The 27,642-nt window shown below is 32.1% G+C and overlaps 2 protein-coding genes across 4 annotated transcripts in view; one reads left to right on the top strand and one right to left on the bottom strand.

Annotated features, from left to right (window-relative positions):
- The window catches only part of Hnf4 (Hepatocyte nuclear factor 4), a 49,053-nt gene extending 44,372 nt beyond the window's left edge, over positions 1-4,681 (bottom strand). Inside the window, exons 1-3 of one of the 3 annotated variants that reach the window (XM_076625770.1) lie at positions 4,511-4,681; positions 3,401-3,550; positions 3,190-3,333 (exon numbers count right to left, since the gene is read on the bottom strand). In XM_076625770.1, the coding sequence (XP_076481885.1) occupies positions 3,190-3,253 (64 nt within the window). In that variant the 5' untranslated portion in view covers positions 3,254-3,333; positions 3,401-3,550; positions 4,511-4,681. Of the gene's footprint in view, positions 1-3,189; positions 3,551-4,510 lie in introns of all 3 variants that reach the window. The other 2 variants (XM_033329489.2, XM_076625771.1) reach the window with 2 other exon arrangements.
- Positions 4,682-8,503: 3,822 nt separating this feature from the next.
- LOC117154560 (E3 ubiquitin-protein ligase AMFR) lies at positions 8,504-27,178 on the top strand. Its single transcript, XM_033329642.2, has 9 exons — positions 8,504-8,670; positions 8,815-8,917; positions 12,723-13,002; positions 19,696-19,953; positions 23,812-23,967; positions 24,132-24,454; positions 24,542-24,929; positions 25,303-25,553; positions 26,389-27,178. Exons 3-9 carry the CDS (start codon positions 12,751-12,753, stop codon positions 26,558-26,560), a joined length of 1,800 nt encoding a protein of 599 aa, XP_033185533.1. The 5' UTR covers positions 8,504-8,670; positions 8,815-8,917; positions 12,723-12,750; the 3' UTR covers positions 26,561-27,178.
- Positions 27,179-27,642: the final 464 nt, after the last annotated feature.

Genomic DNA, 27,642 nt, shown 5'->3' with positions numbered 1-27,642 from the left:
TTGCATCACAGACGAGATTAGAAGCAAATCATGACTTATGTCATTATTAGCTAACATATTACTAATATCTGTATTTGCCTAAATATAATAAATAATTAGGAAATATTCTTTGCTAGATGTAATGATGACTTTCTCAACTTTTATAATTCATATGTATTTCCTTTCCTATTTCATAAAGTAACACTGGGATTAAGAATTTTTAGTTCTTTTTCCTCGTTGCTTTCTGAAAATTTTACTTGAACAACGTGGAAGTTATTGCAAAGCTGGGAGGTTTGAAATTTGTTAAGAAAAAAAATGTAAGAAGCTATGTTAATCAATTTTGTGAGTTGGATAGCATAGAAATGTGACAATGTCGCAAACACTGTCTTTTAAAATTTGGCTTTCAGAATCATTGTGTCTGCATTGCTCAAAGTACTCAACATTCGTCCATGATACAGTAGCTTCAGGTGCAGATTTTCATTGCTCTAATGAGCAATATATAATATAATATATAAATATATAAATATATAATAATATAATATATATATATATATAAATATATAATATATAAATATTAGCAATTAATAAATAGAATCTGGAACGCAATTTTTGTATTCTTCATTTTATTTCTTAGGGAGATACCAATACTCATCTATACCAAACTTCGATGCTGAACGTCCTCCTCAATATTCTCCAAAGACCTACTTACGCTTATACATATTTCATAATCGATACCTTTATGTATTGGAAAACGCCAGAAGCGTTACAAATCATTTCAAACTTCTGTTCAACTCGAACAAAACTTTTCACTGGGGTGAATACATTAATGTATGAATAGAAGTATGATGGATTTGAATAATAAATATGAATAAGTACGTAATTATGTAAAAATGAACGTAACCAAGACACTTATTATGACTAAAATTCCATCGTTACGTAAATGTTATTATCATTGCTTTTTTGTTGTCATAAAACACAAAAATCTAAAGTGTCCTAGAAAGAACGATACAATATCAAACGGCGGATGAAGATACAAGTGAAAATATAATTGACTATGAAAATTATATACACGTTATTACCCTTACTATGTAATGAATTTTAACTCTGCTGTCCTCCTCGGTTTTATGACCCAAAATGGTTGTTATATTTCAACAGATATTGTTAAAATATACATACACTTTAGACATTTGATTTTATTGTTCCAGTGAACTGTTATATCTTTTGTGTATTCCACGCTTTCCGTAAATAAAATAGAAGATGTCTGAAGAGATGCAAAGGTGAAGAAGAGGCGAGGAGATCTGCAAAGTTAATCAATTAATAGCATTTCAAAGTATCGTACAATGTCCAACAATACACCAACTCCAAGTTCAAACTGTAAAAAACCAGACTTTTACCAAACACAAGTACATTTATTATTCAAATAGTCATTGAAAAGGTACAATTATACAGAATGGGCGACACCTCACCTGATTTCAATAATCATAAAGTATGTTGTCAACAAATTCCAACCATTTAGAAACAACAATTTCACATGCACCAATCTAAGGATTGGTCGTCGATGATACCGTGTATCGATAAACGTGTCCGAAGCTTGGATTTGTTTAAGGTAAAGAGGGTGAAGACGAAGACGAATTGCAATTTAGCTTGGCTGCTGCGTAGCCGAGGGTCCACGGGTTATCTTGTTCGAACAGAGCAGAGCGATGGAACTTTATCATTCGCGAGTCCCGCTCCGTTTCACACAGAATTTTTACGAGACACACGTCTGACAAGCGAACGTACACTTACACCAATGGCATGTCTATGTTAATTGCATAACCGTGTATCGATTCACACCGCTAACACTTTCATAATTAATGAAACTCGTTAATGGCTATTAATACCGTCGGAATTATATTTTTTACTATCTTTCGGGCTTTAAGATGGTTTTGTATACCAACAAGCCTATAAATAAGCGCGTTTCATAAATATAATCGGTGTTTGATTTAGTGTATTAGCGATTAGTGTATTAACGATTTCTATACAACGATGTACATTATGGAATGAAACTTACACTACAATTCTGTCACTAACTTCCGGTAAAAGTAATGTTTTATTTTAATAAGACGATTAATACTTTCCAGATTCTACACCATACCAGTTATACCGATGTTTCGACATAAGTAATTTAAATTTATTGTATAAAAAGCTGATTCACACGTACTGCATTCAATTGTTATTTTCCTTATTAATTTGTTACGGCGTCTTCTTCTGAGTTGTCTAATATGCCTGGTAGCGTTGATGGAATGAAAAATGCTGAATTGACAGAAAACATCAACTCGCATATTTAATTTAGACATAAGTATTCGTTTTGATAAATAGTTTGAATTTATAATATAATTTATTCGTTCTAAGGAGGTAATTATTATTGCACTTAGTCATTCATTGATTCGATGTCTACTAAAACTAAGCGATGCCGATTAATCTATTAAGGACCAAACGGTCATCACTAAACGTGGGACATTTATACATTTACGGAAAATTTAAAGATGTAAAAATACACAGGATTTGTATAACAAATAAAAATGTATGAAACATGCGTAGTATTCGCTGTAATATTTGGTGAGTGAAGAACATCTCTGTTTAGATTCCAATTTTTTCATTGTGCCCATAAAAATTCGCATAAGTATCCGTAGGCTACTTATCACATGAAACAGCCTATACTTATATCCTTTAAAACATAACCTATATGTACGATATAGACTATATTTATATGCTTTAAAACATAACCTATATATACTATATAGACTTTATTTATCTACTTATCTAAATATTAAATAAGTTAAATATTAACTTATTAAATATTTAATCTACTTATATTTTAAATATATTTTAAATATTTTATCTACTCGATGAAAAGAGAGAAAGGAAAAAAGAAAAGGACGGTCTTGTTAGAAAATAGATGTGTGTACATCTGTATTGTACGAGCGAGGAAGTGAAAAAGAGGAAGACAAAAGGAAAACGCCATGAGACGAGCGCGTCGCGTATGTATTGAATGAACGAATGTGCAATAAAACAAATTCATTCCTGTTTGAGATGTACAAGTGAATAGAGCAGTGTACGTTAATACTTCAAGTTATTCTGTTATATATAAAATACTTATTCTGTTACATATAAATGTTGTATTTAATAAAACATTATATCATTACTTTAACAGGTCTTAAAGTTACTCACCGTACGCGGAGGGGGAAGAAGAGTTTATCGATGGTCCTTCGGTATTCTGCGGCTGCTCCTCCATTTCAAGGTCACCGGAGATGCACTACACATCTGCGCATGCGCGATTGTTAACCCGCCAACGAATGTTTCACGTGATTTTACCTTCGAACCGGCAATCGGTCAGCAAATATTTCGGAAATATGTCTGCTATGATATAGCAGATATTTACTTTTTTCCTGACTTGTTATCGTCCAGAGACGCTTTGATTTTTCTGTCTTTCCTCTCAATCGTTCTTCTTACTTCTTTTTTCTTTCTTTTTTTTTTTTTGGTGGAGATTAGACAGCAGCCATGTTGACACGCGGATGGGGGAATTTGTTATCTGGAACAGAAACGAACGGGTGGTCAGATTGAAACGAATTGCCCAATGATTATTCGTTTATTGTATTAATTATAAACAAGCATAGACTAACATACGTAAAAAGTATAGAAAACAAAATATAGTTTCGTAGGAGAAACTGCTTGGAGTATGCATGCATAAATATTTCTCTAAATTAGCGTGGAACGTCTTGTATTATGGACAAAATGATCTGTAAAAAGAGAAGCAAGAAAGACTTGGGTCACTGATCGGGTCAATGTTTTGGACGAATCAATGCCAGCTGTAAAAAGCAATCGATTTAATCGCACGAAAAAACCTTCTGATACACGTTCCTTGATCCCAATTCTTCGTTGTTCTATCGTCGAAAATTATTCTAGGCCAAATAGTTTTCTTTGATATTCCTTCCTCTTATCGTAGACAGAACGGAATATTTGGCACAAATAAATTGAATTATTGTTATTTTTGTACATCGTGTTTATTATGATAAACACGATTACAGTACCAATAACACTTCAGAATGTTTTGGGTAATACATATAGTATGGATATAAAAGTTTTCTATGGTTCGAATACTTTTGAGAGCTAGTGTATATCTAAATTTTTTAATCGTTATTTCGAAATTTTCTTTACTTACAGAATTTTCAATCGAAATAGATTTAAATTTATTATTTCAATAATCGTGACGAAACAGTTTGGATGGAAAATTTATTCATAATTTATCCGTTGATATTCGAGGTACCAAAGGGAATTTCTAATTTAAAGATCGAGTATAAAATACGGATGTGCTTTGAAAATTGCAGGTTTTACTAATATTATCGTGACGGTCGTGTCTCACTACAGCGCTAATAAAATCTCAGAATGTTTTATATAATACACACAATATATGCATAAGATTTTTGTTCCAGTACTTTTCATGGATAATTCAATATCAATAGTCTATTGGTTCTCAAACCTCGATATGTACCTATAACGCCGATGAAAAGAGCGGCGTCCCCTCCATGTTTTAAATGCTACACACGTGAATCCATCAGAGGATTCAGTAAGTAAACGTCGATCCAATGCGATCAATTCCGAAGTAAGCTGCATCGATAAGAAGTACCATTGGCAGCAAGCAATCGTTTTTCCAGAAAAGGACGAAAAAAGAGCGTAATTCATTCTCACTCGTCGTTCGCGTGGTCCCCGTCATATCTTGTTAATAGTGAAACAAATCCACTGTCGTATGCGACGAGGCCGATGAATACACAAGAAATAATGGCGATACGCGCAAGCGCACCGTCAATTCACGGCATGACGCGCATGCGCAACATCGATTTACGGCGCGCGAAATGAAACGACACTATGCGCTGGCGCTACGTCAATTCACGGCGCGGGCAAAACGAAGCGAATTATGCGCATGCGCAGTATCGATTCACGGCAGGTGAATCCGATCAGCCGGAAAGCAATCGCACTACTGTTGTGTCGACCGTCGCCGGCGTTCGACGCGCCTTTAAGTTGCGCGCGTGGGGACAATGTCATTTGGTTTCCTGTTCCGTCTGTCCACGTTTCACTTGGACATCTCATTAGAGCATATATGTACGTTCGCTAGAATGGCTAGAACGCTACGCAGTCGAGCGTCACGTGTGCTGTGCACGAATATCAATTGAACAGCTTCTACGTAATATTGAATTAGTATCCACCGATGAATTTACACGATCGCATGTGGAACAATGTTTACATATTCAACGTTGCATTTAAGGCTATATCAGATTAATTTTCGTTGCAGGCAAGATGAAACACGTTTATGACCTGCTTGTGTCGATGTTGGCTGATTTAGATTGTTTATAAAAGGATATAAGATTTTATGATTCTGTTAATGATTCAGGGTATCGTATATATGTACTGAAATTTTATTGATTAGTATGGCGGTGTTGTATTAGAATCATTAACATGAACATTTGTTAAATTTAATTTGTTGATAATAGATCAAGATTTCAACGAATTTTTTTCATTCGAAGAAGACATTACAGACAAAGTAGACGTTTATAATTATAATTAATGAATTCTATCTACATGTATGTTAAATAATGTTGTATGTTATATGTATATTGTACATGTATATATGTTGTATGTTAAGTGTATATGTGTAAGTGTAGTGTCTCGAAACAATTAAAAATAACTTTATACGTTTCTCCTTAACAAGTTGCTATATCACTATAGAAACTAAAGCTAAATTAACGGAGAAAATTTAGTGGTATTCCTTTAATCCTATTAATTGATTCGTGTCGATCCTATTTATTTTTACTAAATCCTATTTTACTAATTATTTATACTAAAGACACCATTATGTCATTGCATTTTTGTTATAGCAGAGAAATTTACTGTTCAAAATATTTTCATTGAAATCTATAATTATACGAAAAATTCTTTAATTTTATTGTTCTATTATTATTGTAGTTCCAGCTAATAATAATAATAATATCTTATTTTATAATAAACGATAGTAACTGTATTACGAAAAATTATGCAGTTAATAATTTGCAGTTATCACAGGTAATTCTTTCAACGGTTTTTAAGAATTGTTGATAACAAATAAAATATGACTTTTGAAGATAATTCTTATCGCTATAATTAATAATAAAAATAACACAAAACAATTCACATTTGAAAAACTTACAATTTATTATAATTGATTAATTTATATTATAATTATAATTTCAATTTATTATAATTGAATCTAATACAATATTTCTTACTTAGTTTCATGTTTCTCCACTTACGTGTAATTTTTAAATACTTCAATTATATCTCTTTACGTAGCTTTTCTATTTATGCAGTGCCCTATCTTCGACGATTCTAACACGACCGATAGAAAAAGTCGTGCAAAAAATAACGAGTCGTCTACCTTGAATAAATAAATGAATATCTACGTTCTTGCTAATTTTCATAACGAGCACGACAAAATTATTGGAAACTTGATCGTTTCAGAATAACAATTTTCTTTCATATGTTATGTCCTATAAAACGGAAGAATATATGTATTGAAGTACTTAAAGAATGTACATATGTTATTAAATAAAGTAAATTGATGAAAAATGTAATTTAATTTAAAAGTTCCAATATTCTTTAACATATCATGACCCGTAATAGTTAACCTTGCAAATCGCTTTATCTGTAATAAATGACATTAATAACTATAAATCAAATTTTTGTATTTTAAAATTGTGTTCTAAAATTATTTTCGCCAAGTACTCGATCTCTTAGTACAACGAATGTCAGGATTATACCACATATCCTTAGAAAGGTATTAGCCATTAAAAGCAGTTTATGTCATAGATTAAGTTTTCTAACGTCACTCTAATAAACACGATAATTCGCTTTAATCATTGTGAAATGATTATTCGACAAAAAATTGTTTGCAATTAAAAACCTTCTAAAAAGGTTATAACGCCTTCGTATTGTTTGCGATATCGATCTGTAATTCTATGATAAATACATAATGTAATATGTTGTGCACAATATATCATTTATATCAATAATTATATAGCAAGATGTACATATGTAATTTATGTCTGTAGCAGAATAGATTAGTAATTAAATATTTTGTAAGTTTGGAACATTTCTAAAATGTTTATAACCTGTTGCATATTTAGACTAGTACTCATATTAATACATATAGGAACTAGTAACCAGGGACGAACTAGGACTTAAATTTTTAGCGGGAGATTACGAACATGACCCTCTATCTTTAGTTCATCTCTTAACCTTTCGATGGCCAATTCGCCCCTGATAGTATCCATATATATACAATATCCAAAATAAAATATGAAACAAAATGTATTAACATTTATTTAATTTAGCAAAACGTAATATTTTCAAGAAATATATTAATCATCGTTTTTCCAAATATTACTTATCAACTATTGCAAAATAAAAGATGAAAATGGATATCTGTAACAATTTTATTTATGATATTCTTTGATATTTTGTGTTTGAATTTGAACATATTTTGAAATTTTGCAGCTTCAAAAGTGTTGATCACAGAATTCTTGAAACGTTCAAAAGGTGGCGTATTTGTCCAGTCAAAGATGTAGTATCGATTATTGGTAATTACAGGGCAGTGAATTTTATCAACTAAGCTAAACTAAATTTCAGTATTATTTTAAATTAAATTTTTATTTATTTTAGTTAAATCTAATACTATATACCAATTCCAAATCTAAACTTCTAACTACAAAAGCTTTGTATCTCAAAAAATATTATTATAATTAATTAAATTGTAATGTAAATTAAATAAATATTATTATTATTAATTTACATTGCATCCAAATTATATGAAAATAATGTGATATAATAAGTGATTGCGCAACTCATAATATTGATCCCAGTAATTATTTTTAACCCTATATTTTTAAATTTTTGGAGTCAATAACATATTTCTGATTTCTTTCTTAAGCTCCGTATATTTTATGCAATACTTCTAATATTACTGTTCTAAGTACAGTGTATGTTACAGCGTTAGTTCCAAGAATAAAAAAGATCATTAGTAAGCAAAAAATAATATTAAGTTAAAATGTAACCAAAATGTGATATTGATTATACATTTCATCCACAGTCATTGTACTCACACATTGTTTTTTTCAATAACTGAAAAATTAAATGTTGATACTGTAAACACATTAGGGGATCTAGAACAGACACATTCAAGCATATTTAACAATATAGAAAATGCAATGTTTAATTCAACATTCAAAATTTTACTCTGTATTTTTTAATAACAAATCGAAGGTATCAATTGTACTTGATAATTTATAAAAATACTTTACTATGTTCTTACTAAAAAATCATCAGTTATAACTCTAAGAAAGGATTCACATTTTCGCGCGCAATATTGATAAGGTCGGCCAAGTGGCGAACCTAACCTAGTCAACCCCCCACTTTTTGTTACTTATATCAATCGATACTTCTTTATCGACTGTGCAGTCAGTAAGTCTCCTCAGCGGTCTCGAGCACTGCAGTTGTCGTGACACATTGTGTCGTATTGTGTCGCAATAATATCTTCAAGCTGCTCCTAAAGAAACGAGAGTGAAACAAGCGGTTCGCCAGCACGAGATACGTTCGAACAAAACTAATTCGTGGACTTCTCTCGTACGTATACCATGTAAAACCATGATGAGCCGCGTGTGCTGTTAACTGGTGGATGATTTCGACCGAGAAAGTCTTACTTTCAGTAGCCTTCCGGTTTCTCTTTTCTCCGCGGTATTCTTACCTTTATTTTCCTCATAAATTCAGTGCAGATATGCGTTAAGTGTCGACACGAGTCTTCATTTTCGGAAGTACCCTCTTTCATTTCGGTGATGGATTAAGGACAACGTGGTTCAATCATCAATCTCAGGTGAGTCCACTTATTCTGTATCGATAGAGCGTCTTTTTATAGGAACATGATATCGAGTATGGTTCATTGTATTTAATCTATCACTTAATATTTTATAATGAATTATTTATTTACTTATTAGTTGCTTTAACCCAGGTATGATTTATGTTTATATGGCAAATGCAGTATGCTTACACATAATTTGAATAGAGCAAAATTTCGAACTTATAATTTACATATAATAATATATCCATTTATTGACATTGTATCCCAATTACTTAGTTTATAATACATACAATTGGAAAAATAGAACCATTGGGATGGATAACTGATGTAAGAGAACTAACCATTATGAGAAAAAGAAAGCAAAGCAAAAGGTTGAATGGTGAAGTACTTAATATTCGATAAATTTAAGTATACGAATTATTAAAATGTAGTTGAATATATGTTACTTTAAAATTGCGGGGAATAAGCGTTTCTCATCAATTAAAATGGTGAATGGAAAAATACACGAAATTGGAAAGTATTAAGTACAAGAATTAATAAAAAGAAGATAAATATGAATTATATAGAATTAAAATAACTAAAAGAATTAGATAATAAAAAATTAATAAACAAAAATGATAAAATTGAAAAATTTCATTAATTGAAAAATTGTGATTAAAAATTTCTGTTCAATTTAATACTCGGTTAAATTAATGAATAAGTAAGTATGAATGAACAAGGAAATAAAAATATTATTAAATTCTTAATAAATATTGGTACAGCGAATCCAAAGTTGATCCAGGTTAAGTTTATAAACAAGGAGTCGACAATGTAAATAAATATATGTTTTCTCGTCTGAATCAATCAAGTAATATATGGATAACTAGAAAATCATAATATCTGATTAACAAAATTTTTAACATATTGTAAAATAGTTAACAAAATTCATATGGGTGAACATTTTTCTGTTGGTAACGTGGTTCTGAAATTTCAAGGATACTTTAATTTCTCTTTTAGATTTAACGTTCTCTAGACAACGAATTTATCGAGCAGGATATTTTCGCGATATAAAGATATGTACATACGAGTATATCCAATAACTTTTTATGGAACAAAGTTTAAACACATATCACATATAACTTCTTAACATGAGAAGGTTTTCTGCTTATCTTATCACGTGCAAACAATAATTAATACATTTATGTGTTTCTAGTGTATAAACAAGAAAGAAAAGTATTAATGATTAATAAATATGTTCAGTAAACACTTAAAGCATAATCTCTCTAAAAGCAAATTTAAGTCAACATTATTTTTGTTAGGAATTATATGTAACTACTTTAATAATGAAAATTTTAACATTCAACTGTAATAATTCAATAGTATTATTAAATATATAATAACAATTCAAAAATAAATATACTATTGAACGTAAATATCAAATATACATGTATAATAATGGCAAAAACATAAAACATGGCTTTACTCTTCGATTAAAAAATAATTCAAATTTTAATATAGAAATATTTAATTCTAACGACGAACGAATTCTATAGTCTATAAAATATGGAAATCAACGATAAATTGCCATATTCGCGAAGCAAGAATATATTTGAAAACACAGTTTCATTATCCGATTAAAAAACATACGAAACGCCGCGCCGCACTTATTTGCTTCCCGTTAAACTTTTAATCATCGAGAGCACGATAATACATGCCGAGAGTCATTCATTAATAAAAATATTTGTGATTTCTAACGAGAGTCTGTAAACTATCCGCGAGATGCCCCGCGGACGACCTTCCATTTATCATCATCATTAAGTTGGTACACATGCAACTTCTCAAATTTTTATGCAATCTTCTTAATACGTATTTAAGTGCATGTGATTTGTATTTCATGCGTTGCATCATTGGAAATTCGGTTGATAACAAAGTATACTACATTACTGCATCTAAATTCGGAGGTTAACCATTCATAAAGGCGCGCACACATTGTAATATTCGCGCATCGCCACTATCCATCGACCGGCACGTAGCAATTTTGAACATGAAACAACACGGTAATAACAGCGAAAAGAGTATTATTTTCATAGAGGAAACAAAGGTAAAAATTACTGCATTACAGAGATCGCTTAACCCGTTTAAATATACGTAGCTTCCACTTGTATAACAACTTTCGAAGATCATAAAGGAACGAACTGTTCCTCACTTTAAGTGAGTCATCCCTCGACTGCAACTGACGGATTATATAATGAAGAAGTGTATAGCAACATGTGCGACAACCACGTAACTGTACGGAGTAGTAACTGTGACATAATCGACGATAGAATGATTCTACGTGAAAAAACAGCTGGAAAATATAGAATAAAATTTATTCATATGGCGCTTCGTTTTCGAGAAAATCGAGTTTGTCAAGTATCGTTAATTTAGATATTAATGTATTATTAAATGCTCCTTTTTTCCTATGAAAGTAGAATATGAGGTTTGTTCGGCTAAAATTAGCTCGGTTGAAACAGTGCACCGCCTCAGATTGAGAGAGCAATGATCGCTTTCGCGCTTTTTTCCTGCTACGCGTCCCGGCTAGAAAGGCACTCGCTGCCTCTTTCAGACACGTCACGTATCCTCTCGCCTGTACTTAGTGCTCGCGTATTAGGTAAATTTGTGTGGAAATATATTAACATCGAATAAGAAAAAATACCAACAAAACTAACATTATTATATTTATATTTATCATTTAAACGAATAATTTCTCTTATCTTTTACGTGACCTCATTGAATAACATGCAACTTAGGAAAATGACATACGTCATACAGAGACTTGAAATAAGTATGTACATCCATAATCGGCGCAATGAATCAGTGGAGTGAATCACCAATCGTTACTCAGAAATGAAACCAGAAAGAAGAATATGTAATTGTTCGAATTAAATAATCTCGCATCAATAGCTTTCGTATTAAATTAAAGTAACCATTCGCTGCTACAATATAAACATAACGATTTTAACACTTAGCAAACCCGGTCAAATAAGCGATATCAAAATTTAATTTAAAATTGTACATTCATTGTTATTTTTTTTATTCGTCTAACTATATGTAAATTCTTATATTAACAAAAATTGAGAAATTAATCAGTCATATAATACAAGAATTTACATGAAGTTAAATGAACAAAGGAAATAACAACGAATATACAATTTTAAGCGAAATTTTGAAATCGGTCATTTGACCAGGTAAGGTTAGTATTAAAGCAAACGAGTTTTTATGTCTTTACGATTTTGCAACAGCTCCGCATTAAAATATTAAATTGGTGTAATACACGTAATGTACATATTAATATACGGTATCTACAAGAGTAAATTACGAGTTTGTATATATTACCTTAAATTGCAGTTAACACTCTCGGATCTGATCGCATTTTTTTTGCATATAGTTCACAGGATAATCATTTAACCAATTAGCTGTTGCCGATGTGTTGGAAACAGTTTTCTTTTTTTATTTAATTTATACTTTACAGTTTGTCCAGCTGTACATTTGATGAATTTTTCGAACTCTTGGAAATGTGTGTACCTAAAATGTGTCGCAAAAAGTAAGCGATGACGAGTATACTCGTAAAAGACAATTAACTAGTTAACATATTGACACCATATTGTAATTTTATTTTAGTGCGTAATTATTTTCCATCTAGCCTTTTCCCCAATTAATGCGCTGCGTGTACGAAATCTCCATTAACAATATACATATATATAACAATATTTAGTAATAACAATCTTTTTCGATATAACTTCAGATCCATTAATTACGACAAAATCAAATATATCAATATAGATCGTAAATGTGTTCATAGGAAGCAGTAAATCGCAAGAACTGCTAAGATGCCGATAGAATTCTTGGACCGGCTTCCAATGCCAAATCTCCGGCTGTATACGGCAATAAGCTTCGGCGTGTTATCCTGTTCGATATACTATGCCGTTCAAATCATCAAAGACCCGGCATGGAAGATCACTCACACTTACGTGGACTCTGAAAATGACTCGGCCAACAACATCGACTTCGATCCGAGGGATTCATCGATGTATTTGAAGGAGTTGCTCGAGTGCATGCTCGACGAGCCTATCTGCATCTGGGTAAGTGGTACACGACGATTCATTCGCACGAATTTGGGGTTAGGTTGGGGTTAGGTTGGGGTTCCTGGGAGAAGTGGACTTCATTATTATCATAGTATTAGTATTAGAACTACCAGTCAAAATGGCTGGTCTTAGGCTTTTTGTTTTTGCAGATAGTAAAACCGTGATTTTATCCCTTATTTTCACGTTGTCCGAATAAAAATTTGCCCAAACTCCGATACGAACTACCTTTTGTAATTATCAAGACACTTATCAAAATTAAGTAACAAAAGATGAAAAAAATATGTATGTACTTGTCATATATGTATATTTCCCCTGTGATCTTAACTTATGAACTGGTATATATTTAGATATTTGCGTTTCGACGTGTTACAAAAATAACTATTTACTATAAAATAACATCCAGTCGTGTTCATCTATGTATTTATTTGCCTGTATTTGGTAACACGGAACTCGCAAAGTCACGACGAGGTAAAATAATTTTCTACGTTCGGACGGTGTAATATTCGCGTATTTACGTGCAAAACTTTCACGCTATCATAATTAGAACATGAACGTGAGAAATGAAAGATAAGGCTCTTATCCGGAAGTATTCTTGAGTTCAGGTTACGCTTTACCAATGTTCTTATTACATACAAGAGCTTAAATTGCGTCTTAGAAAATAATCAAGACAAATATTGACATAAAAATTCAACAAGTGATACAAAATTATTTTTACTACATCAGAAAAAGTTTAATTCTACCATTAAACATGTTCTAAGAAGTTAACGACAGATTTAAGATAACATCAAACACTTCTGTATAATTTTTGCATAGTGTATGAAGAGTATTTAAAAAAAGGGAACAAAAAAGAATAGTTTCTTTCCTATATATTAATTGTATTCATTTAATATACGGAATGACTCAGCCTCTTCCGGCCAAACGTTGTCGGTACATTTTATAACGTACGTTCATAAGTCAAGATAAGAAAAAGATGTTATATAAATGTATGTCATTGGAAATGTTGTTAAATACATAAATACGTGTAACATACAAAAATATGTTAAATACGTAACAAAGAAAGAAAAGATACACGAAATGACCGGTACCATAAGAAATAAATAGAATGGATAGGTTAGGAATATTTATCTCTGACAATAATCAAAAGATGTCACGGTATTATTTCTACAATTCTAAGTAGAATTCCGTTTTACCATTCCTATCGATGGAAGTTTAACAAGGGATAAAAAAATTGATTCTACGTTCCTTTCTAGACTGTACCGATAACTATATCGCCGGGAAAAATTGAGCCACCCTTATTTCAGATGTTCTCCTTCTACAAATACCGAGAACATACCGGAATTTTTTCCAAAATTAATATTCACTTTTATCTAGATAGACACATAATTACGTTGAATTTATCTATTTCAATTAATATCATTCGAATCACTGACTTAATATATAGAATATTAAGGTTATAAACCTGTAGTACGTTAAAAACATTAAGTTATCCCAAAAGTTTCTTTCGTTTTTATAAGGAAATAATAGACATCTTTTGTTTTATATTTTCTTCTATTACTACAAAATGAGTCATACATAACTCAGTAAAATAATACAAAAGGAAAAATGTGCGTCTATTATTTACTTGTAAAACGAGAAAAACTTTTCCGACAATCCAATACACTTAAAGAAGAAGAAACGAAAGAGAGATGTTTTTTTACTTTATATAGCCATTTTTAATCATTTTATTTCTACGAAAGTAATGAAGCAGTGCGTCCATTTTAGAAGCCAATAACATCCGGTGAATATGTATCGCGCGCATTGAACGAAATGTAGCAGAACACGTGGCCAATGAGTACGTGTCCCCTCAGGGACAATTTATATCGACTATTCCATAACTAGCGAACTTTCTCCTTTCTCCTGGTGTTACTGCCATGATAAATGCGCCGTTTCTGAGTAAGTAAACGATCTGTCTCACCACAGACATACAACTAGTCCCGTTTTCAGTTTCTCGAAACGTATCCTTTCTCGCTCTCTATCACACAGTGTCAGGTTACGAAAGCACTCTATAGCACGTATACGCCACTATATAAGTTTTCTAGCGAAAAATAAAGTAAAACAGACGATAATCGTGGAATTATTATATAGATTTATAATAAATTTATAATTAACATACAGATTATAACTTGATTGATTTACTTATTTCAGTGATAAAATGTATACCTCCGGAAAAATTCGCCTAACACGACATAAATTGAGTTTGTCAATCTGAAGATGCAAGGAGAACCAATAACCCTTGAACACTCAACAAGCAATATCGACTTCTAATAATATATCTTGACACAGTTTTTTTAATGATACTTAAGGCACGGAGAAAAGTTCGGAGATGCACTTCAAATTCTAAAAAGTAACAATAAAAGAAGTTTAAAGAGTTCTAAATTCTTTATCGTACCCTGTATAACCATATTCTTTTGACAAATTTTTCATTTATCTTTTAACGAGACAGATAATTTATGTTTCCGATAAAAAGTTCGACTAAAATGTTTCCAATAATTCTCATAACCGATACTGTAATATTATTTTCTTCCAAAATTGGAAAAAAATTTGTAAAAGAAAAATAGAAAGTACGATCACGTCTACTGTGTAACGTCAAGAAATTTAATGTTTCTGATGTAGGGTTCCGACCTACAAAGGAACGTGAAATTTTTTAGGTGTCATTAACCTTTCAAATACTTTATTAAACACGCGTTTCTCGTTCGTCAACGTGGGTAAAAGTTACAAGCGTACGCAATTATTCTGTCATCTATGACTTCATATATTTAACATAAGATATATAACTATGCTTAGATATTTTCGCAAATGAAGTCGCCGCCATCGTTTTAAGCGCGTAGTAGCAAATGCGAAAAATAACTCCGCGTAATTCCACCTGTTTTTATGTTATTATACTAGAAACCGTGTGCTTTGAGAAAAACACGTTTTATTTTTTAAATATGGCTTACGTCAACTCTCAGTGAGTAAGCTGGACCGTTTGCATCTGTATATAATTTTTTAACTGTTTCAAGCTTCCAGAAACAAAATAATTCTTTTTGTAATACGTACGAATAGCTGTTCTTTTACAAATTTTTGGACGAATGTAAAATTATGATAGATGTACTTAATGATTTCAAATATTCGCCGTGTCTTAAGAGGAATAAATCGCAATTTACCTCACATTTATAAATCATCTTATGTATATTCCAATAATTTTTTCCCCCGGAAATATTGTAAATCAATGCAAAATGTACAGATAATGTTAGTCCCTAAAGACTTAAGGAAGCCAATAATTAGGAAAAAAGCGCGTCCACACGATGACTGGGCATAAATGATATTGAGATCTACAAGGATAATCAATGTCAGGATTAAGAAATTATTGCTCACTCTTTTTTTTCGTTCTTCTGTTATTTTTTCTTTGACGTTGATATATGAGAAACGCGAAAGAAAATGCACCCGCAGATAGAAAAATGTCAGCATAATAATTGTAGTTTATGCAACACGGACAAAACTGGACGCAATCAATATTACCGTGCAGTAAAGTGCGATATAATAGAGCGGAGTAGATATATAAGTAGCGAAATAGGTATACCATAAGAGGTGTAAAACCGAAAGTTCGTTCAAAGCCGAAAGGCACGGACTAAGCAATGATAAATAAATAAATAATATTAGCGTACAGTACATATGGCATACGCGTGGCCTTTACATGTATAGAATAATCAATTTCGACTTATAAATTAGTATGTAAATCTAACTCGGACGGATGCTTACCAAATATAATTGTAATAAGTTAAAAATGAATGAAGAATACGAAGCGTTGAAATTTTATAGCGAATCGGATATATTTTTATTATTAGATCGGTACATATGAAATGTTGTTTCTTTAAAGTTTGAATCTGCCAGGCCATTCATTACCAATCACTAAACTGCTAACCCTGTTACGGTTATACTTCAATGTTGTTTCTACTATAGAGACCAAAAACGATTTTTGATGTTTCAAAAAAATGTACAACTAATAATACAACTAATTCTCGATATTAAAAGTATAATAGACTTTCCTACAATGTCAAATCTATGTGAAATCATTCTACGATCTTAATTCTCTATAAAGTAATCGTTTCAGGCTAATAAATTGTTCCACGTTCTCGAATCAAATTTAAAGATTGAAATAACCGATGCTTCGGTTGAAACTAAAATTATCTGTCCTTTCAAGTCTGTTTGGCAGACAGCAACGTTGTTGTTATACGACTTGACGTTGCTTCTTACTTCCTATCTTCTTTGCCAAAGGGAAAGAATTCTCCTGATACAATCAAGACCACCGATAAATAAACAAAGTGAAAAAAAAGAGTGTTTAAATTTGCGAGTGTAAAAAATTTCAGTAAATATTTACGCTAGAGTCGACATCATTGATTAGTAGGATCTGAAAAGATGTCAAGGTCAATGTCCCGCACGATTTCATGTACATATGTATGTATACAAGTGACGTTCAGCTTTGGTTTCAAAGATCTACGTGAAAGTATATTTAATGTTACCTTCATTGTACATTTTTAAGATCTAGGTCAGATTGAGATACATTAGATTTTGTTAAGGTACCTCCTAGAGCCAGAGAAAGAGATTTTTTAAGCAGTAGAAAAGCCAAAGAACGCAGTAATTTTTCCAAAGGTATTTATTCCGTATTTGCTTCAAGTTTCATTATACGGCTTTCTCTAACGTTCCCAATTTTTGTTCTTTTTCTTCAGTTTTAAGAATCTTTCCCTGTGCTTTTTTGTAACCTTGGGAATTACACATGTGACAGTCACATGTGACCCAACTGCAAATGAATCTCTTTCTAATTTGCCTTGCCTGGTAAAGACACAGAAATGTTTCATAGCATTGTAGAAATTATCCACTCTTCTTGATTATTTTCCTGTCATATACACAGTTTTTTTTTTTTTTTTTTTTTTTAGTTATTTATTTAATTTGTACTTTACAATTTGTCCAGCTGGACGTTCGGTAAATTTTGTCTAACTTTATTGTTAAATAACATGTGGATAGCTACCCTCACCGGAATACTATCTTCGAGTTTGTCTATTTTATTTCTTTAGCGAAGTCAGAGGGGCGTTTTCTTTTTAGTATTTTCTATACACAGTGACTATAAAGAGTATTTGCACGATTCCAGTCAAATTTATAAGTACTTACACGTTGAACTTAATCCCATTACTAATTATCAGACTGCGGATCTTTATTCAGATTCCTATTTTTTAAACTATAATTGAAAAACTGCTTCCTCCAACATTGCTTTATCTATCATGTTTTACAGAAAGTACTATAATCTGGATATTGATATATTTCTTTTATACTATGCTTGTTACAGCGCAACAATAAGATTCTAAAGTCATCAAGTCTTTGGAAATAGTTCAAACGATATGGACATTTTTTTAATTAGCGTATTTTTTTCCTTTTCTTAAAGCTAATCACTTTTATCACACATTTATCATTACATTCACAAACTGTTAATCGGACACTCGAGCGTCTCACGTGGTCACCTCAAGGACTGTCGGCTACCTTGATGTGACCGATACGTAGAAGTTGGAGTTTCTCCTTCTTTGTAACGTGCAATCGCCAATTACTTTCTCCACCTCCAATAAATGCTAAATCAGGGAATTCCAGTGTCCACACCTAGTGACTTTCCTAACTGAAAACATCGTTTCTAATAATATCAATCCGCAGTAGAGGACTTCCTCGAGTAAATACGCATTTCTCTACAAATCTACGCCCCTGTGGTATCTTGTTTCTCTTTCCCAACTGTCTATCGCATTATATCGCACTTTGAGGCAGTAGTAAAAGCGTTGAACTAATTCTCACTTCTAGCAAAAAATTCTACATCTTCTTTATTGTTTAGCTTTACCAATTAAGTATTGTCTAATAGTAAATCAATTTGAAGGGTTCCTCAGCCTCGTAGCCTTTTTAGCAATATGCTTTGCACAAACGATGCAGCGGGATATGGACAGGTGAATTTTCGTAATTATAAAAATACCCATAGCCCGATGGCTTCTCTGGATTTAATTTATACTGTACTTACACTTGTACCTATTCTTCTATTTATACTTACTTAAATATATTTTTATTACACATTCATCCACGCGTTCCTCTATCAGATAATCTCGACAGAATGTTCGCACTGCAACGATACGCGTTTTGTATAATTTAATTTAATTAATAACAGTCCGCAGTTTGCTAATTACGATATTCTAATATTTTCATTTATATACAGGGTGGTTGGTAATTGGCGGTGCAAGCGGAAAGGGGGTGATTCTACGCGAAAAAAGAGGTCGAAAATATAGAATAAAAATTTTAATTTTAATTTTTCCATCGAGACAACGATCTACAGTGAGATCCGTTATAACGAGACGCGATAAAGTGCGCGCGTACCGAACGAAAATTCAAAGTCGATTTTCTCGAAAACAAAGCCTTGAACGAAAAATTTGTATTCTATGTTTTCGACTTCTTTTTTCGCGTAGAATCACCCCCCCCCTTTCCGGTTGTACCACCAGTTACCAACCACCCTGTATATAATATTTATTTTATATAATTATTTATATATATATAATATAATTTAATTGATAATTTTAATATCGATGATATACCTGTTTCTATTGTGGTAATCTTTAGGCTTAAAATATTCTTTGTTGTTATTTTCTATAGACCTTAATCAACATGGCGTACTGCGTGCTAATTCTGCTGGGTAAAACAATTCAAAAGCTCGTATTCGCCGAGCTGCGAGTCTCCGAAAGGCAACACCTAAAGGACAAGTTTTGGAACTTCGTGTTCTACAAATTTATCTTCGTATTCGGCGTGCTGAATGTGCAGTACATGGACGAGGTGCTACTGTGGTGGGCTTGGTTCACCGCGCTTGGCTTCCTAAGTCTCCTCAGTCAACTATGCAAGGATCGATTCGAATACGTAAGTGACATACTGTCTGCTGACAACTGCTGAGCCGACCCTGTCCGTGATCCAAATTTCATTAAACACTTCCCAGGATGCTCTAAATTTTTCTTAAGGCAGCAAGTATTTTCAATTCCTCTAAATCAATCCTTAGGTTATTGTTATTGGGAAAAGATATTGATAGAATATTTGTTTTCAGTATACCTCTATTTAAAGTTCGAAGCTGAAGCTTAGAGCATATTAGAATTTTAAAAGAAATTAAAATATATAAATATTTCATTTATGATATTACCATTACTTATATCATTAGCATTGAAACTGTAATCAATTACGTTAAGATATGACGCTTATGATATTCTTATTTCGCCGGAAAATATACAAGAAAATTTGCTTCGTCTAAAATGTACTCCAAACTTTTGAAAACAACTTATAACATAGGAAAAAAGATCGCAATGTCATGAAAGAGATAATTCTGAGACTTGGCATTACCATCGAATTCCAACTTCTTAAATTTTGTTCGTTCGAAAGACTTTGATAAAGCCATATCGTACAGTAAATATCGTAGTAAACTCAGAGAGATTGCTGAATATCTTAGTACATTTTAAACAGCAACTTGAATTCGGAACGCACGCGTCGTTAAAGTTGGCACGTGCCCCAAAACGACATCTTGCGAGATTTCTCGACAGATCTGTATTGTGTTGTCTCTCTGGTAGGCGCATATGCTACGTCGTATCTTTCTGTCTATATCTTTCGCGTGTATTTCCGCGATGAATCAATCTCACTTGTTTATTTGGTTTAACTAGTGACGTGAGAAGTTACACGTTCGACGAGTCAAACAAATGGCCAGCAATGATCTTGAAATTACAGTGGCGCTTATCTGGCCAGTTATCGAAAGGAATATAAAGGAATAGGTGTATATATATACAGGGTGGTTGGTAACTGGTGGTACAAGTGGAAAGGGGGTGATTCTACGCGGAAAAAGAAGTCGAAAATATAGAATAACAATTTTTCGTTCGAGGCTTTGTTTTCGAGAAAATCGACTTTGAGTTTTCGCTCGGTACGCGTGCACTTTATCGCGTCTCGTTATAACGGATCTCACTGTAGATCGTTGTCTCGATGGAAGAATTAAAAAGAAAAATTTTTATTCTATATTTTCGACCTCTTTTTTCGCGTAGAATCTCCCCCTTTTCGCTTGTATCACCAATTACCAACCACCCTGTATATATATATGTACTTCTACAAAAATCCTCAGTATCTTTCTTCCACGTTGAACGCACATGTAATAAAGATACTCTATACGTTTATATACATACGTATATATGTATGTATGTATTCTATTTTCTGCTGAGGATGGGTTGCTATGTGCCCTTGGCATCACAGGCAGTATCCCTTCAAGAAGTCGCTTCAGAGGTCATTGGCCCTTATATTACCCAACGAACTTTCCAGTCTTTTATTTCGTTCCATTTCCTGGGTACCCTGAGGCGTCCTTTTATACAGGGTATATATTAGTACAACCGGCCAGGGAATGATTCTACATTAAAAAGTAAGTTAAAAAGAAAGGATAAGATTTTTTCGTTTAAGGCTCAGTTTCTGAGCACATCAAGTACAAAAATCTTTTCGGTACACATATACTCGATCAAGTCTCAATTCATAGTGAATTTCAGTGACCGATTGTACTGCCATTTACCAGACATCCTATATAAGCATATATGTGTGTGTATATATATATATATATTCTGTTTATTTTTCGACTTTACAGTCCTGGAAGGACTTGGCTTACGTATTTCCAACTCTCACCAACTCCCATACTTTTTTTTAGAGCACAGATCGCATTATGCATGAATACTGCATTATTTATTGTCGTGTAAAAAAATCTACCCAGAAGAAAGTTGCACTGTTCGAACGAGCACGTGGAATATTGGAAATAATTTTGTTTCAGTGATCTTTTTTTTTGCGAAATCTCAAGGTTATTAGTATTTTTTTTTTGTTGTTGAAAATCCTTCATTTATTTTTGGATATTTTCGTAGAGCGTGAAAAATCAAATTCGCTGACCTATAGAACTATGGCATTTCGATCGTTTAGTTTTGAAATATTAGCGTCTGTATGTATTGAAATCTTGCGTGATATCTCGATGCACACGGTATCTCAAATTACGCAGTATAACGATTCTTCACGTTCGTATGTAAACATAAATATCATCTCCAATGACGAGCGATAAGGCAGTAGATGATCGCTTTAGTTCTATTGGGACTGTTGAATTTAACGGAATGCGTTACATACTATAGGAAGAAGTAGATATTGTACTGATATATGGTGAAAGGCATCAATCTTTACAAGAAAAGGCTTTACCAAAGAGACATCAAGCCAAACTAATATTTATGCCTACATATGAACGTGAAAAGTCACGGTATCGCGTAACCCGAGATACCACATGAAATTTGTATACATTTAGACGGAAATATTTTAAAACTAAACGATAGAAATGGTATGGTTCTATTGGTAGTTGAATTTATTTTTTTACGTTCTACAAGAATATCTAAAAATAAATATAGGATTATAAACAAATAAATACTAGTGATCTTGAGACCTCGTAAAAAAAAAGGATCATTAGGAAAAGCTATTTTCAATATTATACGTGCTCCTTGAAACGGTGCAACTTTTTCCTGAAAAGTTTTTCATGCAACAACAAATAACGCAGATATTTAAATGACCCCATTTAACTGGTCCACACTGTATATATGGTCGCCCATTTATATTTTACAGTTTTTTTACTTCAGGAAAATGACAAGGTTGTAAATGTTAAAAAACTACAGTAAATGAATATAATGTATGTTATCGGTATTTAAAAATCATTCTTCGTATTTTTGCCAAAATTCTGAAAATTTGTTCGGTAATAGTACTGAAAGATTTAAAAAAAACAGATATCTTGGCGCGCAGAGTGGTCTGAATCTTTAGTATAAAGACAAAGAATCTTGGCTCCGTTATGCAATGAATTCGCGTGAATCCCGTTAGTATAATCGAATAGAGGTAACCAGGTTATACCTCTCCACAGCTAGACGACATTCAATTTTCCTTGATCTGTCTCATGCGTGCCATTTTTTAATTCTTTAAAGCATATTACTCCAATATTTTCTTAGTTAAACTTTGATACGTAAATAAAGCTATTTCTCAGATTTATTAATGATATATTTAACTAATTAATAATTATAGTTAATAATAAGTACAATTCAGTAAGTTAAAGTTAAGTCAATAAATTAGTATTCGACTGAAGATATTAGATATTTTTTATAATAATTTTGTTACAATTATCATTAGATTGTAATGTATAATATTTCTGTTTGCATTTAATCACATAATTGAGCAAAAAGTACATGTTCCACAACATTTTTTCAATGTACACGTTAATTTCCACAAATCTCTTAATTTAAATAATATACGTCTGAAGTTAGATACAGTAGAGTTAGACGTATTCAGTATATGGATTACATGGATTGTTCTATTTGAATCTATATAATCTTTAACTATAGAATAGTACTGCTTTAATCAAATTCTCTAGTTAAGTTACATAATATTCCGCATAAATATTGTCATTATATAAACGGTAAAATTTCATATTAGTTAAATATTTACATAAAAATAAGAATCATTCTAATGAATAATAAAAAAATATTTGCTTTTTTTAAACAAACCATTTTTACAAATTACTGTCCATGACCTAATTTAATTGATAAGCATTATAAAAATAAGAATTAATATTAGTAATAATCTATTTTAATATAAGTTATAAATTTAATGTTAATTATTATTAAAAAATTTATTATTTTACATACATAGATAATGAAAAACATTACAGAACTTTTAATTATTATTTTCTAGTTATCGTTTTCGCCTACAACACCAGGTTGGAGTCATGCGAAACTTCTTGGACTTCTCGCGACTATTCTTGCATTATCCTCCTTCATGTTACTCCTATGCACAGCTGCAGCGTTCTTCTTCGTTTCATTCAATACCTTTGTCTTCACTGCAGCTGAGGTAATGTAAACCCTTGTGTGAAAGTAAACAATTCTTCATTTATCACAGTACTCGTGACAACTTCGAATACTTCAATTTTTTTTAGTAACTTTCATTCTTTTCCACTAATAGAATAGAAGTTATTATAGCCATGTAATTCTAATAATGTATTTGCTTGTTAACAGTGCATTTTACTAGGTGTCAGAACAATTCATGTAATGGTGCGATACATAATTCATCTGTATGATACTCGAGGGGCTGGAACCTCTTCGCAACGTTCTTGGGACAAAAGAGGTCCTCTAACTTACTACACAGATCTAACAGCAGAATTAATAGTGCTAGCTGTAGATTTTCTTCACCATGTCCACATGCTACTTTGGAGTAACATATTCCTAAGCATGGCATCCCTTGTAATCTGTATGCAACTTAGGTATCTTTTCTATGAAATACAACGCAAGATCACAAAGCACAGGAACTATCTTGCTGTATTAAATCATATGGAACAAAAGTAAGTACACACTTTTTATAGTTGTAATCAGTAGACTATGGATTTTTATACAAAATTTTATACAAATTTATATATTTTTATTTCTAGCTATCCAATGGCAAGTCAGGAAGAGTTAGCAGAGAACTCAGACAACTGCGCCATTTGCTGGGAGAAAATGGAAACAGCTAGAAAGCTACCTTGTGCTCATCTTTTCCACAATTCCTGTTTACAGTCTTGGTTGGAACAGGATACTTCCTGCCCAACTTGTAGACTTGCCTTAAACATGCAACCTAGCCACCTTGTAAACACACAAGAATTATCAACTGAACTACAAACGCCAGCTAGACGAAATGAGAATCATTTCTTTCATTTCGATGGCTCAAGATATGTGTCCTGGTTACCAAGCTTCTCCGTTGAAGTTTCCCACAATAGACTACGTGGAAATATTTCTACTATTACACATAACAACTCGCAAATGGATACTATGATTAGACAGGTGCGTTAATCGTATATTTTTAATTATTGAAAACTAATACATTATAATTTTGGGAGAACTTCAATGGTTCAGTAGTAATTATTATATTAGAACCTAATGACAAATACATAGTAGAAAAAACACTGGAATTTCACTCACTGAACTCTGAATGGTACTCTATTACTGTTAACTGGTTCAAACTAGGTTCATTCTGTGTTCATTTACATACAAGGACTGCTACATATTGAACTTATTTAACATCACATTATAATTTTAAATATAGTTTACTTTCATTTTATTCACACATTTTTATTAATCAAATGGAAAAAGAGATGTTTACTTGATTTCTGTGTCATTCATTCTAATATTAATTTTGTATTATTTATTAAAACAGGTGCAGCAACTGTTTCCACAATTCCCCCGCAATCTAATCGTAGAAGACCTCAGAGGGACGAGATCAATCGAATGGACCGTTGCAAATATTCTGGATGGAGTCTTGATGTCTCCTCATCATATAATCGAAGAACCGCAATTGGAATCCGTCCTTCAAATCCATACCAGTACCACAGAAACTAGTGTTTCTTTGAATACCCCTTCGATGCCGCTACCTTCAGATCCAAGATTTGATATTCCTCTTGCTGATAGGTATTTCCTTCATTTTCATCATTTATTTCAGACATATATTTTAACCTTTTGCGTTCGAGGATTTTTTTCGTCAGGCGTAGCAGCAAATCCAGATGATTTAGCGTATATATGACGCGTGTCTTACAGATAGCATAAAATGATTTTATATATAAATTAACTTACAAAAACATTATATTCTAATAATTTATCTATATTTACATCTTTGAAAATATGATTTTATAATATTAATTTTTCTATTTTTTTGTATGATAATTTATAAAGCATTTACTAAGATGCATCCTTGAATATAATTGGTCTCATTTTTCAACAGTTCAAAATTAAGTTCATCTTCGTTTGAGCTAATTTCACTTCCGAAAACCGTTTTTTTAGGGTTTCTAAGCTATAATATTTTTGCCATGATCGTCGAATCCGAACTAACATCGGAGACGTTGTCAGAATCATAGTTTCGTAAGGATTTGAAATTAAATATTTTATCTCCCTTTTAAAGTCTAACACTTTACATTTCCTAACAAAGAACATAAAGATCTAAGGGACCTATGTACGAACCAATATTGCACTCTCATTAACTGGAGATGTAAAAATCTAGCATAAACAGGGACTGTCGCCTCTCACTCGCCACTGGAGTTGCACCATAGAACGCCGTGGCGACTGAGAGTCGCCTTTCGAGCGCAAAGGGTTAAAACAAAATCCATAAAGAAAATGTAAGATATATTCAAAACAGATAATTTTATGTTCCAAATAATATTTTTAAATTTGTTAAATGTGTTTTATTTTCAAGTTATCCATTGTAATATAATTTGATTAATCTGAAAATATTCTTAATGAATAATTACAGCGGTGAAGAACCTTCCAGCCTAGGAGGACGGTTTTCCAAATCATCGTCCGAACGAGAACAAATCCTGCAGCGTCGCAAAGAACTGCTGAGACTCACTGCTAAGGAGAAATATCTCGAGAAGTGCCGAGAAAAGCATGGAGCTGACGAAAGTGTTTCTAATGCCACCTCTTAAAACAGGGAAAACAGAGAGATATATGCTGATAAAAAGTTCTTGATTTTTCGTGCTTCGTAGCGATTATCTTCTTCGAAGAAGAGTATAACGACTGATTTCCTTGAGTACACGTCCACCGACGTCCACTTACTTTTTCCTCGCCTTCTTTTTGTGTTTGCTTACATGCAGTTCTTATTTTCTTTTTTTTTTGTGTAGACTATGTTCTTTACTCTTTGGTTTGTTCCTAAGCATTTTTGAATGATCTTAATTATTATTGCTCCTACAATGAGAACAATTTTTTAGGCACCAGTTCTCTTTTTTTATTCACTTTTCCTTTTTTCCATAGTCTGTGCACTCATAAATATTGTATTCGCTTTCTTTGATTTTTGTCATATTAAAATCCCGATCTTTAGGAATAGTTTCCTTCAAAATTCTAGACTCCTTACTTGAGAAGGACAGTTTCCTTAAGAATACGTTTTTTATTCTTAAGAAGAGGTAAGGACAATTAACTTAAAGTATTAACCATTTAATTCTTTAGCAATAATAAGAATTAACTTAAAAGTATTACTCGCTTAATTATTTTTAATTCTTTATTTATTAAAGTAATAATTAAGAAATGAAACTTTCCTGAGATCTTAATCTTTCATTTCGTATTTCTTCTTTTTTGTTAACCCATCAAAAATTTTTTCAAGAGCTTCTATGTTATACAGAAAAAAGAAAGTCCTTATACATATATAGGAAATTTAATATCTTATAAACAAGTAATTCTTTTCATTGAATTTAATATTTTTTATCTTAAAAGAAAACATTGCTTATATTTTTTCATTTTTCTTAACCGTTTTAGCGCCACGCAGCGCGATCGCATTGTTCACGTACTGTGGTGAACTGTGTCGCGATGTTTGGTCACGGTCGTCAATTCGCAACAGGCACGGTTCCGAATGTAGCTCGTCGCGAGTCATATAAGTTTCCTCTCGTAATTACTTTTTTTTCAAATAATCGTAAACTACCTGCATAAATAAGCTGTTTTTATTGAATTTACTTTTATTTACATATACTTCTGCATAGTATAAATATGTTGCCAACATTTTTGAAAATATAAGAAA

The sequence above is a fragment of the Bombus vancouverensis genome, chromosome 16 (genome assembly GCF_051014615.1).
Source record: "Bombus vancouverensis nearcticus chromosome 16, iyBomVanc1_principal, whole genome shotgun sequence".
NCBI lineage: Eukaryota > Metazoa > Arthropoda > Insecta > Hymenoptera > Apidae > Bombus > Bombus vancouverensis.
The sequence above is the reverse complement of the archived record's forward strand: the minus strand, read 5'-3'. Positions and strand labels throughout refer to the sequence as shown.